Below are 15817 nucleotides of genomic sequence, written 5' to 3'. Positions count from 1 at the left end.
TACTGCCTGCTTGCAAATCAAAATCAAGTGATCACTGGTTTATCTGTCGCATGCCTTCATGTGCTTGGGGCCAAATATGCGCTTGGCTGTAGAGAGGCCTGGCTGTCCCTTGAGGACTCCCATTACACGGTTGACTGACTTCTAACTCCTGCTCTCAGTTTACACGACTTCGTAAACTGTGCACTGGCTCACGCCTCCCTCCTATCAGCAGAGTGGTCAAAATCCAGGGCTCTGGGGCGGGACTCCCTGGCTCCTCTGCCAGCTGTGTCACCTTGGGGCAAGGTGTCTAACCTCTCTGTGCCACACTTTCCTCATCTGGGAAATGGGGCTGGGCCAGGTGTGGTGGCTCACACCTGTAATCCCAGCACTTTGGGAGGCCGACAGAGGGATAGTGTGAGGTCAGGAGTTTGAGACCAGCCTGGGCCACATAGTGAGACCCCCATCTCTACAAAAATGTTTTAAAAAATGAGCTGGCTATGGTGGTGCATGCCTGTAGTCCCAGCTACTCAAGGGGGCTGAAGCAGAAGGACAGGTGGAGCCCAGAGTTCGAGGCTGCAGTAAGCCATGATCGCGCCACTGCACTCCAACCTGGGTGACAGAGTGTGACCCAGTCTCTAAAAAAAAATTAAAAAGAGAAAGAAATGGAGCCAGTCACAATCCCCTTAAGGCACGGTTATGAGGATTAAAGGAGTGGGTTGTGGGTATTAGCAGCTGCCACTGCAGCCGATCCCCCTTCAAGTGGGTGTCTGCCTCGGACCCTTTGCGTGCTCTGCTCCTGTTCCCAGGAACGTCCTCTGCCAGCTCCTCATGAAGCCCATTGGCCCCTTCTTGTCCATTGCCTCCTCCAGGAGACCTTCTCACCAAACTGCTTCCCCCTGCTCCCCAAGTTCACCTGTTCCACTCCCTTCAAACCACCAGACAGTAACTGAAATTATTGTGTGGGGTTTTGTTTCCACTAGACTGTAAGTGACTTGAAGGTGAGGAATTGGGTTTGTCTACCCTGGTTCACCATACATGAAACCAAGTTCAAAAAGCACCAGCTGCCCGCATGGAGCAGTCCCCCTTATCACTCTCTGGGTGACCTGAAGTTAGTGGTTTGTCCCCTTGTTGGAGGGTGGGACTCTGGCGACCTGTAGCAACTTGTCCATTTGTTGGAAGGTGGGACTCTGGGTGACCTGAAGTTAGTGGCTTGTCTGTTGGAGGGCAGGACAGCACCCACATCTGTCTCATGGGTGTAGGAAACATGCAGGAAGAATGTCACCCTGGGTGGGTGCAGTGGCTCACGTCTGTAATCCCAGCATTTTGGGAGGCTGAGGCGGGAGGATCTCTTGAGCCCAGGAGTTGGAGACCGGCCTGGTCAACATAACAAGACCCCCCGTCTCTAGAAAAAATTTTAAAATTTGTTTTGGTGTGGTGGCTCGTGCCTGTACTTCCAGCACTTTGGGAGGCTGAGGTGGGAGGATTGCTTGAGTCCAGGAGGTCGAGGCTGCCGTGAGCTAAGACTGTGCCACTGCCCTCCAGCCTCAGTGACAGAGTGAGACCCTGTCTCTAAAAAAAATAAAAATTAAAAAAAAAAAATGAAGACCACCCTGCCCTCTATTACCTCTGTCTCTGGTCTCAAAAGAAGCTATAGCCGGACAGGAGGCCCCAGCCTGGTTGTTGACTTTCCCAGGCAGGTGTTCAAAGAGCTCCGACCTCCTGGGCCCCATACCTGGGGGTCCTAGGCAGGACAGCAGGACCAGCTCCCCACTGGTTCACTTCGGACCGGGGTCCTAGGCAGGACAGCAGGACCAGCTCCCCACTGGTTCACTTCGGACCTGGCCCCAGAGGGTGCTGGGGAGGGGCAGGGAGAAGCCAGCAGAGGCGCTGCATGGATAACCCAGAGTGGAGGGCCCATCTGTGTGTCCGCCTGTTCCAGGAACTGCGCCAGGGTCACCCACGGGTGAACAGCCCTCCAGAGTCCCCTCTGCACACCGGGGAGACAGTGGGGGTCCCTCACCCCATTTTCCAGTCCTCTCTTGGCCTCGCCCCTATGCTTGACTGAGGCCTGCTCGATAGCATGTGGGGCTTGGCGCCTCTGTAAACCCCACCCTGTCTACTCCACCTCAAAGGTTTTCTTGAGGGTGTGGGCCTCTGGCTCCTGCCTGACACAGATCTTCACGTGTGGGAGGTCCCTATAAGAAGAGCTGGCCCCTAAAAGAAGCAAGCAGGGAGAGCAGATGTCCCTGAGTTCCCTGTAGCTGCTCTGCACACAGTAGCTGCCTGACAGGAATAGGGTCAGGAGGAGACCCCGGGGGCTGGCCCCCTAGGGCGAGGCCCTTTCTGGTAGCTTGAGCAGCCGTAGCCCTTGGGTGCCTATAAACCTAGCCCTGCCCAGAGGGAGTGTGCAGGCTGGAAGTCCACCTGACACACAGCTCAGCAGAAGGCAGACTCTAGGCTCTTCCCTGGCCACTGGGGGAGAATTGGGGGTGCCGAGGACGAGGGACACAGCAGGCTCAGGCTGCGGTGGCTGGGTGCAGGGAGGCGGGTATGACCTCAGGGCCCGGGTGCGCCGGTTCAAGGCTGCCCTCTGCCGGGCACTTGGGCTGGCGCAGCGGACAAGGAGGCTGGCTCCAGGGAAGAGAAGGAAAGTCCTGACCAGGCAACTTTATTGTGACCCCGAGGTGGGGCCCTTCACTGGGGGCCTCCTGAGAGCGGAGAGTTGGGGGTGAGGGGCTCTCATGTTGCCCCCGCAACACCCCTGTCACATTCAGACACAGATGGAGGTGTTGGACAGGGGCACCCTGTGCCCGTAGCACAGCCCAAGGAAGGCCCACTTTGCACCGTGCCCCTCAAGGCGTGGCTCCTCATTTCTTGAATCCTGGCTTCTTGGCTCTGGCTGTGGCTTTGGCCTGTGGAGGGAAGGCAGGGCTCCAGGGTCCCATTCCCTTCTCCATACCAGGCAGCCCCCTCCAGAGAATACTCGCCTGTCCCAAGGGCCACAGCCCTCTGGTCCTACTCACCTTTTTCGCAGGGCTCTTGTCTCTAACGCTGGCTCTGCAACAGGGTGGAGCGGAGCAGGGGTGGGATTGGGGTCAGGGAGAGAGCTCAGCTCCAGACCAGTGGCGTGGCCCTCCCAGTGCCCATCCTGGAAAGCAAGCCTGGCTGCTTCTCCTGCGGACCACTCAGACTCTTTAAACAAAGGGGTGTGTGTGTGTGTGTGTGTGTATGCACACGCATATGTGTTTTCCTTAGGCTTCCATCTTCATTTAGTTATCACAAATGTCTTTTGTTTTGTTTTGTTTTTGAGATGGAGTCTGGTTCTGTTGCCCAGGCTGGAGTGCAGTGACACCATCACAGCTCACTGCAGCCTCCACCTCCTGGGCTCAAGTGATCCTCCTGCCTCAGCCTCCTGAGTAGCTGGGAATGCAGGTGTGCACCACCACACCTGGCCCACAAATGTCTTTTTCATTATAAAATATTAACCACTTTGTACAAAATATAGCAAATAGACAATAAAATACATTACTTATACTTTTCTTTACTGCCCACACTAAACATGTTCGTGTATTTTCTTTCAGGGTTATTATTATTTTTTTTTGGTCAAACTTTTTTTTTTTTTTTTTTTGAGATGGAGTCTTGCTCTGTTGCCCAAGCTGGAGTGCAGTGGTATGATCTTGACTCACTGCGTCCTTTGCATTCCGAGTTTAAGTGATTCTCCTGCCTCAGCCTCCCGAGTAGCTAGGATTACAGGCACATGCGACCACGCCCAGCTGAATTTTGTATTTTTAGTAGAGACAGGGTTTTGCTATGTTGGCCAGGCTGGTCTTGAACTCCTGACCTCAAGTGATCCTCCCACCTTGGCTTCCCAAAGTGCTGGGATTACAGGCGTGAGCCACCGCACCTGGCCTGGTCAAACTCTTTTAAAAAATATGTGAAATAAAATAAAAATGACTTTATATCCTGCTATATGAACTATCAATATTCTTATCAGGTGCAGAGGCTCACACTTGTATTTCCAGTGCTTTGGGAGACTGAGGCAGGAGGATTCCTTGAGGCCAGGAGTTTGAGATCAGCCTGGGCAACATAGAAAGACCCTGTCTCTACACAAAACTTAAAAGTTAGCCATGCATAGTGGCACGTGCCTATAGTTCTAGCTACTTGGAAAGCTGAGGTGGGAGGATTGCTTGAGCCCAGGAAGTTAAGGCTGCAGTGAGCCATGACTGTGCCATCACACTCCAGCTTGGGTGGCAGAGCAAAACCCTGTCTCATTAAACAAACAAACCAAAACTATACACATACTTTCCAGGTTGCTATATTCTTCATAAGCATTATGTAATATTCCATTGAGAAGAGGGATGTAGCTTAGTCAATTGTTATATTGGTAGACATTTAGAATGCTTCCATTTTTTCACTATTTGAATAATGCCATAAGCGTCTTTTTTTTAATTTTGTTTTTTCAGACTGAGTCTCACTCTGTCATCCAGGCTGAAGTGCAGTGGCACAATCTCAGCTCACTGCAACTTTTCCCCGGGCTCAAGCAATTCTCATGCCTCAGCCTCCTGAGAAGCTGGGATTACAGGCGTGCCACCAGGCCCGGTTAATTTTTGTATTTTTAGTAGAGACAGGGTTTCATCATGTTGACCAGGCTAGTCTCGAGCTCCTGACCTCAAGTGATCTGCCTGCCTTGGCCTCCCAAAGTGCTGGGATTACAGGTGTGAGCCACTGTCCCTGGCAATGAGAAGCATCTTAGTGCAGATAGTTTCCCCTGAATTTTGGATGGAATTCTGTGGAAGGAATTGCCTTCAGTGGAATTAGGTCCCAAGATAAGAATGTTGTAATGCTCTTCCAGAAAGGTGATGCCACCCTTCAGCACTTCCATACCCGTGAGCCTGCGGGTGCAGGTAGACACACCGTGTGTACATTTGTACATGTACATGCCAACAGCACAGTATTCTTTCTAACACTGTATATCTCAGCTAGAGACTTTAGCTAATTTAATAGGTAGAAAGAGTTACCTTATTTCCTCTTGTTCTTTTTCCAGCTTTTTTTTCTGGGAACCAAAAAACAGTGTATTAGGAGAGTTAGGACAAAGTCCAGAGCCAGAACAGATTTCCAAAGTCCACAAGGTCCCTGCTGAGCTCCTGGCCAGAACTAGCTGAGGTGGCCTTGGCCCATCCTGCACACTCATTTTGGGAGGCTGGCCCAGGCTCCTGGTGGCCCACCCCTCTTAGGTGCTTCTGTAGGGGTACCACTTCCTTCCAAACAACCACGCTCCTTCCCCCACCTTAGCCATGCTCGCCTGCTTCTGGGGCACCAGCCTTTTGACTTGTTTGACAGGGCTTTCCTCCTCCAGAGATACATCTGCATCCTCATCCTCATCATCTTCCTCCTCCTCTTCCTCCTCCTCCTCCTCCCCTTCTTCTTCCTCTTCCTCCTCCCAGGTTAGGTCTGATGCTTCTGTGATAGCATGGGGAAGGATGCAGGGGCACAGCTTCAGAGCTACAGAATCAATGCCCACCCCCCATCCTGTGATCCGTGTTGCTCCAAGCACTGCCCTGGAGGAATCCTAGCCTGGAGTTGACAGTGGTGACCTGCCTGCCACCTGTACGGGGCGGCACCCTTTCTGGCCCTCCCAACAGTGGAGGCCAGGGTAGGGTAGGGGGTCTAGGAAAGCCCTGCAGAGGGCAGGGGAAGTGGCGCTGGCTGGGTAAGAGGGGGATTCATATTGGCAAGGGCTGGGGCCAAGGCTAAAGGTAGGCAGAGTGGGGGAGGAAGAGGAGGAGAGGGGGAAAGAATCTACAACAAATAGCTAAAGACCTGAAACCTTATCCTAAAAGAAGTAGGACCTGCCAAGGCTTTTTAGCAGGAGAGTACCCTGATGAATGAGGCATAATCACACAGAAAAGAGGGCCAGTTGAAGGGACCTTGAAGGAGTCAGCATCATGCCGCATTGCTATGGTCTGCGTTGCTGTGGTCTGCATCACTGCAGCAGCCACATCCTGAACAGTGGCTCCCTAGTGCTGGGTATTACACTGAGTGCTTTTCCTCAATATCCCATTTATTCTTCACAACTGCTCTTTGAAGTTTACAAGTGAGGGGCTGCAGCCTACAGAGGTCATGGCAGGTAAAGAAGAAGAACAGGGACCAGCACCCTTGCCTTCCAGTCCAGGCTGCTGGCTGTCATGTTGCCTTTGGGGATTTTCTTCCAAAATTCAAGAATCCCTCCAGTGTTTGAGTAGCTAGTATGTCCTGAGCCCCTGCCTAGCACGGTACTCTCGGACCTTCCTGATCCCAGGCTCTGACTTACCATAACGTTCCTGGCCACTGAGGAACACGGGTCCTGAGCCAGCCCGGAGCTGGAAAGTAACTGGGGGAGAAAGCTGCACTCCTACTGTGGAGACCTGCAGGGGGAGGAAGCAGAGAAGACAGGGCCACTTAGGCCTGGCACCTCTCGGGGACTGGCCTCAGGTAGAAATACTGAATTGATTTCCCTCCCCAAACCCTACACACTACTCATGGGTTGTGTGGACCTTACTGTGTTCTCAGCCCTGTACCCCCATGCTGAGGTGGGCTCTGTCCAAGAATTTGAACCTGGTAATCCCATTCTTGCTAAGCTCACAGATGGGCTTCCAAGCTGAAGGGCAGCTGTCAGATAGAGGAATCTGATTGCTATGGGCTAAATTATGGCCGTTCCCCCATCCTCCAAATTCCTATGTTGAAGCCCTATCCTCCAGTGTGATAGTATTTAGAAATGGGGGCCTTGGGAGGTCATTAGGTTTGGGGTCATGAGGGTGGGACCCTCATGATAGAACTAGTACCTTTACAAAAAGAGACACTAGAGAACTCACTCTCTTTCTCTCCACTCTCCTGCCCCACATGTGAACACATAGCAAGAAGGCTGCCGTCTGCAACTCAGGGAGAGGACCCTTACCAGAACCCAACCATGCCAGCCCCCTGATCTCAGACCTCAAAGCCTCCAGAAGTGTGAGAAAACATCTGTTGCTAAAGCCCTCCAGTCTGTGGTATTTTGTTATAGCAGCTTGGGCAGACTGAGACACTGATCAAATGAGAAAGCAGATGCACGATTTTATGTACAGTACTTTCTTTCTTTCTTCACATCAGACAGGTAATGTGCCAACTCGTAACCAGGTTTGCGGGAGGCACATCTTACACACGAGCGTGAAACCCCAATCATCACACTGATAAATGACAAGAGCCTCTACAGTACTACTTTTGTCTTATGTATAATGTATGGATATACATAAGAATAAAGGTTTAAAATATATTAAAGTGCTAACCATAATTGTCAGTCGATAGTAAGGTATTTATTGTATTTATACTTTTCCAAACTTTCCAAATTTTCTAGAATGACAATGATAGCTTATTTTTTTGAGCTTCTGCCACGTGTCAGGCACCCTGCTAAGCGTTTTATCTGCTTTATCTCATTTAAATCCTCACAAGAAACCCATGATGGAAGTACTGACACTTTACAGAGGAGAAAACTGAGACTTAGAGTGAATAACTTACAGCTTCTAAACCCTAAGTTCAGACAGGAAGTAATAAGTAAAAACAAACTCTGCAGCCAGAGCCACTTAGAAATGTCAGAGAGAATGTAATTCAGTGTTTCTACTGCATGGCTGAACAGTAAGACAGAAGAATCCTTGTACATAAAAAATGAAGAGAGGATGCCTTCTGATTAGTGATGAAGGAAAAAAAAGAAAGAAGAAATGAAGAGAGGCAGGTGCAGGAGCTGGTGTGCAGCAACTGAGGGGAAATGGACCTGAAAACAGCCAGGATTTTTTGCTTCAAAACTCACACACAGGCCGAGCATGGTGGCGCATGCCTGTAATCCAAACACTTTGGGAGGCCAAGGCAGGCGGATAACTTGAGGTCAGGAGTTTGAGACCAGCCTGGGCAACATGGTGAAACCCTGTTTCTACTAAAAATACAAAAATTAGCCAGGTGTGATGGTGCACACCTGTAATCCCAGCTACTCAGGGGGCTGAGGCAGGAGAACTGCTTGAACCTAGGAAGCGGAGGCTGCAGTGAGCCGAGACTGCGCCACTGTGTGCCAGCCTGGGCGACAGAACAAGACTCTGTCTTTAAAAAACACAACAGAACAACAACAAAAAACCTCACAGACAGGAGACAAGGAGTAGAGTTGTAGCTGAGACCACCATACGGAGGCTAGGACCCTCAAGGACTGTACCCTTAGTGAGAGGCCCAAGTTAAGTGTTGAGGATTGGAGACTCAAAAACCCAAACCAGCCCTCTCCTCCTCAAAAATGAAAAACAAAAATCAAAACCCTAGCCACCATTAAAGGAAGCTAACAACGAAGCATGAATGGAAATAAAAGAAGCCTCCAGCGAGAGCCCACACCCCATAGCTGTGCCTCTCACTTATGGGGTCTGAATTTACTCAGTGAGTACTGCCAAGCCAAGAGATGTATAGAAAATCCTAAGCTTATGATATTCCTGAGGTAAATGGCAGAAGCAAACACAAAACCACTCTGTTGGGACACTCCCCAAACTCAGGCCACATCGAATTCTTTTGGAAAAAAACAAAATAAACTAAAGATGAGCTCACTGTATAAAATTACAAAACATACAAGAAACAATCCCGCTAGAGTCAACAGAAAGAAATCAAGTGACTGCAGACTAGCCCAACCAAGAACTTAGAACACTGATCTAAAAAAATATCAGATAAAGCTGGGTGTGGTGGTGCATGCCTGTAGCCCAGGCTACTCGGGAGGCTGAGGCAGGAAGATTGCTTGAACTCAGGAGTTCAAGGCTGCAGTGAGCTATGATTGCACCAATGCACTCCAGACTGGGCGACAGAGCAAGATCTTGTCTCTAAAATATGTATGTACACAAATATATATGTATATATATAAGTTTAAAACCAAGTAAATATAAAAGTAGGAATCATAATCATAAGAACAAGGCATTATGAAAAGAAAAAGAACCAAATGCAGTTTTCTAGATATAAAAAACCCGAAGCTGAGGACGGGCATGGTGGCTCATGCCTATAATCCCAGCGCTTTGAGAAGCTGAGGTGGGAGGAATGCTTGAGGTCAGAAATTAGAAACCAGCCTGGGTAACAGAGTGAGACTCCAGCTCTACAAAAAAATAATAAACATTAGCTGGGCATGGTGGCTCATGCCTGTAGTCCCAGCTACTCAGGAGGCTGAGTGGGAGGATCACTTGAGCCCAGGAGTTTGAGGTTGCAGTGAGCCAAAATCAGGCCACTGCACTCCAACCTGGGCAACAGAGCAAGACCTTGTCTTTAAAACAAAAATAAAAGAAAACCTGAACAAATGATTAAAAAGCAGAATAAACCAGCAGAAGCACAATTAGTATGATCAATAATGCTGTGAAGGAATTACCCAGTATAAGGCACAGAGGGAGAGATTTAAAGAAACATGAAAGATGAGCTAACACGGGGGACAGAGTGAGAAGGCCCAACATATATCTAATTGGAAAAGGGACTAGGGAGACTAGAAGACAGTCAATACTCAAAGGAAAAACAACCAATAATTTTCCAGAATTGCTCAAAGACATAGATCCTCATATCTGAAAACCTAAGTCCTGAACAGATAAATAAAAATAAATCTACACCTGAACACATCATGGTAAAACTATAGAAAATAAAAACAAAAGACATTATCTTAAAATAAACCAGAGAGGAAAGACATCTCCAAAAAGGGAATAATCAGACAGATTGAGGACTTCAACTGCAACATTGGGAACCAGAATAGAACAGCTTCAAAGCTGCAGGAAACTCTCTACCTAGAATTATATACACAGCCAAACCCTCATGAAGGAATGAGGGCAAAATCATATTTCCAGACAAAGCCTGAATAAGTTTACTATTCTCAGGCTTACTAAAGTATGTTGCTAAAAAGCATAAGAAATTAAATCAAGAAGGAAGAAGTGGGTGCAAGAGGCAGTGGTAACCAAACTAACTGGCAAACAAAGTAAACCTACATAAGAATTAACTGGAAAATACAATAGTACTAGTAATGAGTAGTGCTGAGTAGGCTGACAAGTTGGAGCTAGAACACTTGATAATAATATTGAAATTAAAAAGACAAGAATCAGGCCAGGTGCAGTGGCTCACACCTATAATTCCAGCACTTTGGGAGGCCAAGGCAGGCGGATCACCTGAGGTCAGGAGTTCAAGACCAGCCTGGCCGACATGGTGAATCCCTGTCTCTACTAAACATACAAAAATTAGCTGGGCATGATGGTGCATACCTGTAATCCCAGCTACTCGGGAGGCTCAGGCAGGAGAATCACTTGAATTACCTGGGAGGCAGAGGTTGCAGTGAGCCAAGATTGCACCACTGCACTCTAGCCTGGGCAACAAAGTGAGACTCCATTTCGAAAATAAAAAAATAAAAAGAGGGGAATCAGAAAAGCTCCTTGGATTGTCTAGGAGGACATATAACATTAATTCTAAACTTTGAGTCATGTATGACTGTTAAAAAAATTAAAGATAACCAGTAAAAAATTAGAATGAGATTCTATAACTTCTAAACCAGTAGAGAAGGGGAAAAGAAACTTCAATTAATCTAATAAGATATAGGAAAAGGAGAAGAAAATAAAAAAGCAAGGAAAGTAGGGGTACAAAGTACATGCCACAAATCCAATTACATCAGCAATCACAATGAATACAGACTATACTGGCCAGAAAGAACAAAGTCTAGCTACATACTGTGTAAAAGATACATACCTGGAACGTAAGACATAAAACACACCTGAAACAGAGAGGTTTCTGAGGCCAGAACACAAAGGCTTCGAAGCAGGCCATAATACACTTTCGGCTCTTATTCCAAGTGAGAGAGAGCCATGACCTAAGTGTCCTAGCAGAGAAGCCACATGATCTGACCTGTGTTTAAAAGGATCTTTTTGGCCAGGCATAGTGGCTCACGCCTGTAATATCAGCACTTTGGGAGGCCGAGGCAGGTGGATCACTTGAAGTCAGAAGTTCAAGACCAGCCTGGCCAACATGGTGAAACCCCGTCTCTACTAAAAATACAAAAATCAGCCGGGCATGGTGGGGAGCACCTGTTGTCCTGGCTACTAAGGAGGTGGAGGTTGCAGTGAGCTGAGATTACGCCACTGCATTCCAGCCCCGGTGTCAAAGCAAGATTCTGTCTCAAAAAAAAAAAAAAAAAAAGATCTTTTTGGCAACTGTGTGGAGCACAGACCAGGAAACTTTCTGTAAAGAGCCAGAAGGTAATATTTTAGGCTTGCAAACCATATGGTCTCCATGGAGACTACTCAAATCTGCTGTTAGGGAGGAAAAGCAGCCATGGACAGGGTACAAATGAATGAGTGTGGCTGTGTTCCCAGTAAACAGGCAGCGGGCTAGATTCAAGCCCTCTAGTTTGCCTACCCTGGAATAGACTACAGGGGACCATGTGATGGCAGGTAGACCAGGTGGAAGGCCATGCAATTAAAATGGAGCCAAAGGCAACTGTCACCTGTACCAGGGGTAGCAGGGAAGATGATGAGATGTGGTCCATCGGGGTATAAGATGGGGGCAGAGACAACAGGACTGCTGGTAGATCAGATATGGGTGTGAGAAAAAAGATGATTTGGCTGGGTGTGGTGGCTCATGCCTGTAAACCCAGCACTTTGGGAGTCCAAGGCGGGTACATCACCTGAGGTCAGGAGTTCGAGACCAGCCTGACCAACATGGCAAAAACCCATCTCTACTAAAATTACAAAAATTAGCCGGGCATAGTGGAACATGCCTGTAATCCCAGCTACTCGGGAGGCTGAGATGGGAGAATCGCTTGAACCTGGGATGCAGAGGTTGCAGTGAGCCGAGATCGCACCATTGCACTCCAGCCTGGGTGATAAGAGTGAAACTCCATCTCAGGAAAAAAAAAAAAAAAAAAAGAACTTTGTCCTAGCTAACTGGAAAAACAGCTGTTTTCTGAGAGAAAATCAAGTTGAAGGGGAGGCGGGTAGATTAGAGATAAAAATTGAATATGTGGATTTAGACATGTTAAATTTGGGATATTTATTAGTTATCTATTAAAGCCATTTAGTTGGATATAGGACTTGGAGCTCAAGAGAGGTTGGGTTTACAGAAATAAGTTCCTGAGTCTTCATTTGTTTAGATGGTCTTGAAAACCACAGGACTGGATGAGATCGCCTATGAAGTATGTGTAAATAGAACAGGAAAGTAAGTCTGAGGGCAGTTTGACAGAGGGGTCTCCCAAACCTCCAAGGACAGCTGATCCCAGTCTTCCATTCACTGTTTCAGGGAATAGGAGAGAACCCTCTACCCTCAGTGCATGAGGCTGGCACGTCCTGAACACCTAAACACTATCATTTATAGGCCAACCTCACGTGTATATAGGTAAAAGAAAGTACTCAATATATGAGTAAAACAAATCTAGAATTTGTAACATGACCAGTAGTATTTATCCCAGGATGGCAAAGGAACTCAGATATTATTCTCTTCACATAATTTACCATGTAGACTGAAGAACCTAGAATCACATGAATAGAAAAGCATTTGGTAAAATTTAACCCCCTTTTGTGATTTCAAAGCAAAGCAATTTTTTAAAAGTAGAGGGTTTTAGATGGGGACTTCCTAAACCTGACAAAATGTACTTACCAAACGCTTCTTTTTTAAAAAACAGGAAGGAAATAAGGATGTCAGACCTGATCTCACGTTCACTCAATATTCCACTGCAGGGCCTAGCCAGTGCAGTAGGATTAAAAGAAAGAAAGAAAGAAAAAAGACCTGGCACGGTGGGTCACGCCTGTAATCCCAGCACTTTGGGAGGCCAAGGCAGGTGAATCACCTGAGGTCAGGAGTTCGAGACTAGCCTGGGCAACATTGTGAAGCCCCGTCTCTACTAAAAATACAAAAATTAGCCGGGCATGGTGGTGCACACCTGTAATTCCAGCTACTCGGAAGGCTGAGGCACGAGAATTGCTTGAACCTGGGAGGCGGAGGTTGCAGTGAGCTGAGATTGCACCACTGCACTCCAGCTTGGGTGACAGAGTGAGACTCCATCTCAAAAAAATAAAAATAAATAAAAGGCAAAAACTGCCATTATTCACAATTATTATATGCGTAGAAAACTTGAGATAAATTATTAGAAACTAGAGAATTTCTGGATGCACAACCAATATGTAGATCGACCATGTTCCTGTCACTAGCAATGAATGGTTTAAAGCAGCAGTCTCCAATCATTTTGGAACCAGGGAATGGTTTCCTCGAAGACAATTTTTGCATGAATGGGGTGGGAGTGGGGGGTGGTTTTGGGATGAAACTGCTCCACCTCAGATCAGGCATTCGATTCTCATAAGAAGCATGCAACCTAGACCCCTGGCACGCACAGCTTACCATAGGGTTCATACTCCTCTGAGAATCTAATGCCGCTCTGATCTGACGGGAGGTGGGGCTCAGGGGTAATGCTGGCTAGCTGGCCGCTCACCTCCTGCTGTGCGGCCCGGTTCCTAACAGGATGGGTTCTGGTCCTTGGCCCGGCAGTTGGGGACCCCTGGTTTAAACTGTAATTTTTGCAGACAGCTTAACTTGCCCAAGGTCACACAGCTCTAGGAAGGGGTGAGCTGGGCTGGACCCTGGCTTTCTGCATGGGCTGTGCTACCTCCCTGGCATGGCTCATTTCTGTAGGGTGAATGCACCCTCGTGTGTGTCCATCCCCACCCAAGGGTGAGGGTGACGGTGAGGGTGAGGCTGGCAGCAGTTTTCCAGCCAGCAGGGAAAGGCGCACCATGGGGAGAACTGAGGCCTGGAGTGAGGCAATGGTGACCGGCTGCGTCTTCTTGTCCTCCTGGTTTGCTGGGGGCAGGATCTCCACGCGATGCATCTCCTCTTTGGCTTTCTCCCCTAAGCAAATCTGAGCGGGGTTGAAAATAGAGGCACCTCATCACCCTGAGTGCAGACGGGAGAAACCCATAGTCCTCTGTTGGGACCACAAAGTCCCCGGACTCCATCCTCCTCCCCTCTTTTGGGAACACCTACCGTATTAAGCAACAGCCTGCAGCTCTGCTTCCCCTCCAGCTGGGGTCTGAAGGTCCAAGTCCGCCTCTCCTGACTGAGCTCGCAGCCTGCGGAGGAGAAAGGGAGGGAAGTGGGGCCCTCCATTCGTTCCCAAGGGAGGGGCCCACCTGCGCCCCAAGCTGCCGCTCACCGGAGGTGGGGCGTGTCTCTGGTAAGGAACCTGAATCCTCACTCACCCCAGAGCACGGTCGTCACTGCCTTTTCCTCCGTGCTACTGGCGCTACTGAGATTCATGGCTCCGGGCGGAGAAGCGGGCTGGCCGGGCAGCTGCAAGGAGGGCGCCGGCGTGAGGCCTTGCTCCCTGACCCTGACCCTCGACTGGAGGATGCCAGAGGCCAGCAGGCGTCGGCAGGTACTGAGGGGTCGCTCGCAGCTGGAGAGGACCTGCCACGGTCAAGGGCTCACCGGCAACTCCTGGAGGACGAGTACCCACCTCCTAGCGGGGCGCGCAGCCCGGGGCTCGACCGGGCGCGTACAGGACCGCGGGACTCACGGGAGAGGGAGCTGTCCACCGAGCCCAGGCTTGAAAGCCCGCGGGGAGGTCACCTGGCTGCGCTTGGGCCTGACTCAAAAGCCTCTGTGCACCTCCACCAGACGCAGAGAAGGGGGTGTGCGCGCGGCTTAGGTCCCAGCTCCCCCCTACTCAGCCTTACTGTCGCTGCTCCGCGCGGGGCCAGTCACGCCATCGGCGCTCCCGGAGCGCAGCGCAACCTCATCCCCGCTGGCCGAAGGGCGGCTGTTCAAGCCCGGGCTAAGAAGCCTGGGAAGGGGAAGGGCAGGTGTCCAATTAGCCGCAAAGAAGCCGCCTCCCTCTCCCCTTCCCTTCTCCCATTCTTTCCTCTTCTGCACGGCAGAATCACCTGGAGGGCTGTTAACGCGCGCATCGCCGCGCCCCACTCCACAGCTGCCCTTGGCGTAGGTCTGGGTGGGGCCGAGGGAATTTGTATTTCTAACCAGTTCCCAGGTGAGGCTGATGATGCCGGCCCAAGACCTTTCGTGAGAACTGCTGTCCGGGCCAATTACCGACCCGCCGAGGCCTCCTGGCGCCCCCTCCCCAGCCCAGGGAGAGGAAGCCTCAGCTCAGCTTAGGAAGGGAGGCCTGCCTGCGGCCAGCAGGAAGCGGCAGTTGGAAGCCCTCCTTCTTGTTCGTTGCCTTTCTTCCTTTCCTTTCCCCATGCCTTATACAGCATGGGCCTTTCCTAAGGCCCAGACTACGCGTTCTTCCAGTCTACAATGAGAGCGAGCGAGCCCTGTCTCCAGAACGGTGAGATCTCCCGCGGAGAGCCGCAGCGGGCAGGTGGGGTGGGGAGGTGAGCCGGGAGGCGCCGCGACAGGGGGCGGGGAGCACACTGGGGAGCTCGGCTAGCGACGCTACAGGGCCAAGCACGTGACCAACAGCTAGTCCCAGGCTCAGTGGGCAGTGAAGAGGAGGTGGGGTTTCAGCGGCTATACCCTGGAGACACCTCAGATAACCAGGGATCTCCCGCACACCCCTGGGACAGGGGCTCATTGGCACCGAGAGGTCAGAATCTTTTATTCCTGGAAGCTGGGGTCAGCCTCCCTGTGAATTGGCCAGGACAACCCAGGAGAGGCCTGGGGGCCTGCCAGAGCCCCCTAGGCTCCCTGTCCCCAGCTGAGCAGTTTCAGTCTCCTTGACTGTCCCTGAGCTCTCTGTCCCTGGCAAGGGGCCTATTGGAGGTGACAGCCATTGCAGCCAAGTGTGTGGTAAAGATGAGCAAATGGCAGGCACATGCATGCCATGCACAGACGTTCAAGAATT

At 50.0% G+C, this 15817-nt stretch overlaps 1 protein-coding gene and 1 non-coding gene across 7 annotated transcripts; both read right to left on the bottom strand.

The window, feature by feature from the left end:
- Nucleotides 1-2138: 2138 nt before the first annotated feature.
- On the bottom strand, nucleotides 2139-15359 carry NPM2 (nucleophosmin/nucleoplasmin 2). Of its 6 annotated transcripts, XM_054498068.2 has the most exons (9): nucleotides 14898-15359; nucleotides 14214-14304; nucleotides 13999-14084; nucleotides 13748-13873; nucleotides 6290-6383; nucleotides 5267-5439; nucleotides 4998-5032; nucleotides 3003-3036; nucleotides 2139-2891 (listed from the first exon to the last, which is right to left on the bottom strand). In XM_054498068.2, the coding sequence occupies exons 1-9, from the start codon at nucleotides 14919-14921 to the stop codon at nucleotides 2847-2849; spliced, it is 708 nt and encodes a 235-aa protein (XP_054354043.1). In that variant the 5' UTR covers nucleotides 14922-15359; the 3' UTR covers nucleotides 2139-2846. The 6 variants fall into 6 exon arrangements, with proteins under 6 accessions (XP_054354043.1, XP_063524645.1, XP_063524644.1 ...); XM_063668575.1 differs by lacking the exon at nucleotides 3003-3036 and having other exon boundaries at nucleotides 14471-15359; XM_063668574.1 differs by lacking the exon at nucleotides 3003-3036 and having other exon boundaries at nucleotides 14214-14797.
- Nucleotides 7099-7201, bottom strand: LOC129043338 (small nucleolar RNA U13). Its single transcript, XR_008504428.1, has one exon. It is a non-coding gene; the product is annotated as a small nucleolar RNA U13 (small nucleolar RNA).
- Nucleotides 15360-15817: the final 458 nt, after the last annotated feature.

The sequence above is a fragment of the Pongo pygmaeus genome, chromosome 7 (assembly GCF_028885625.2).
Source record: "Pongo pygmaeus isolate AG05252 chromosome 7, NHGRI_mPonPyg2-v2.0_pri, whole genome shotgun sequence".
NCBI lineage: Eukaryota > Metazoa > Chordata > Mammalia > Primates > Hominidae > Pongo > Pongo pygmaeus.
The sequence above is the reverse complement of the archived record's forward strand: the minus strand, read 5'-3'. Positions and strand labels throughout refer to the sequence as shown.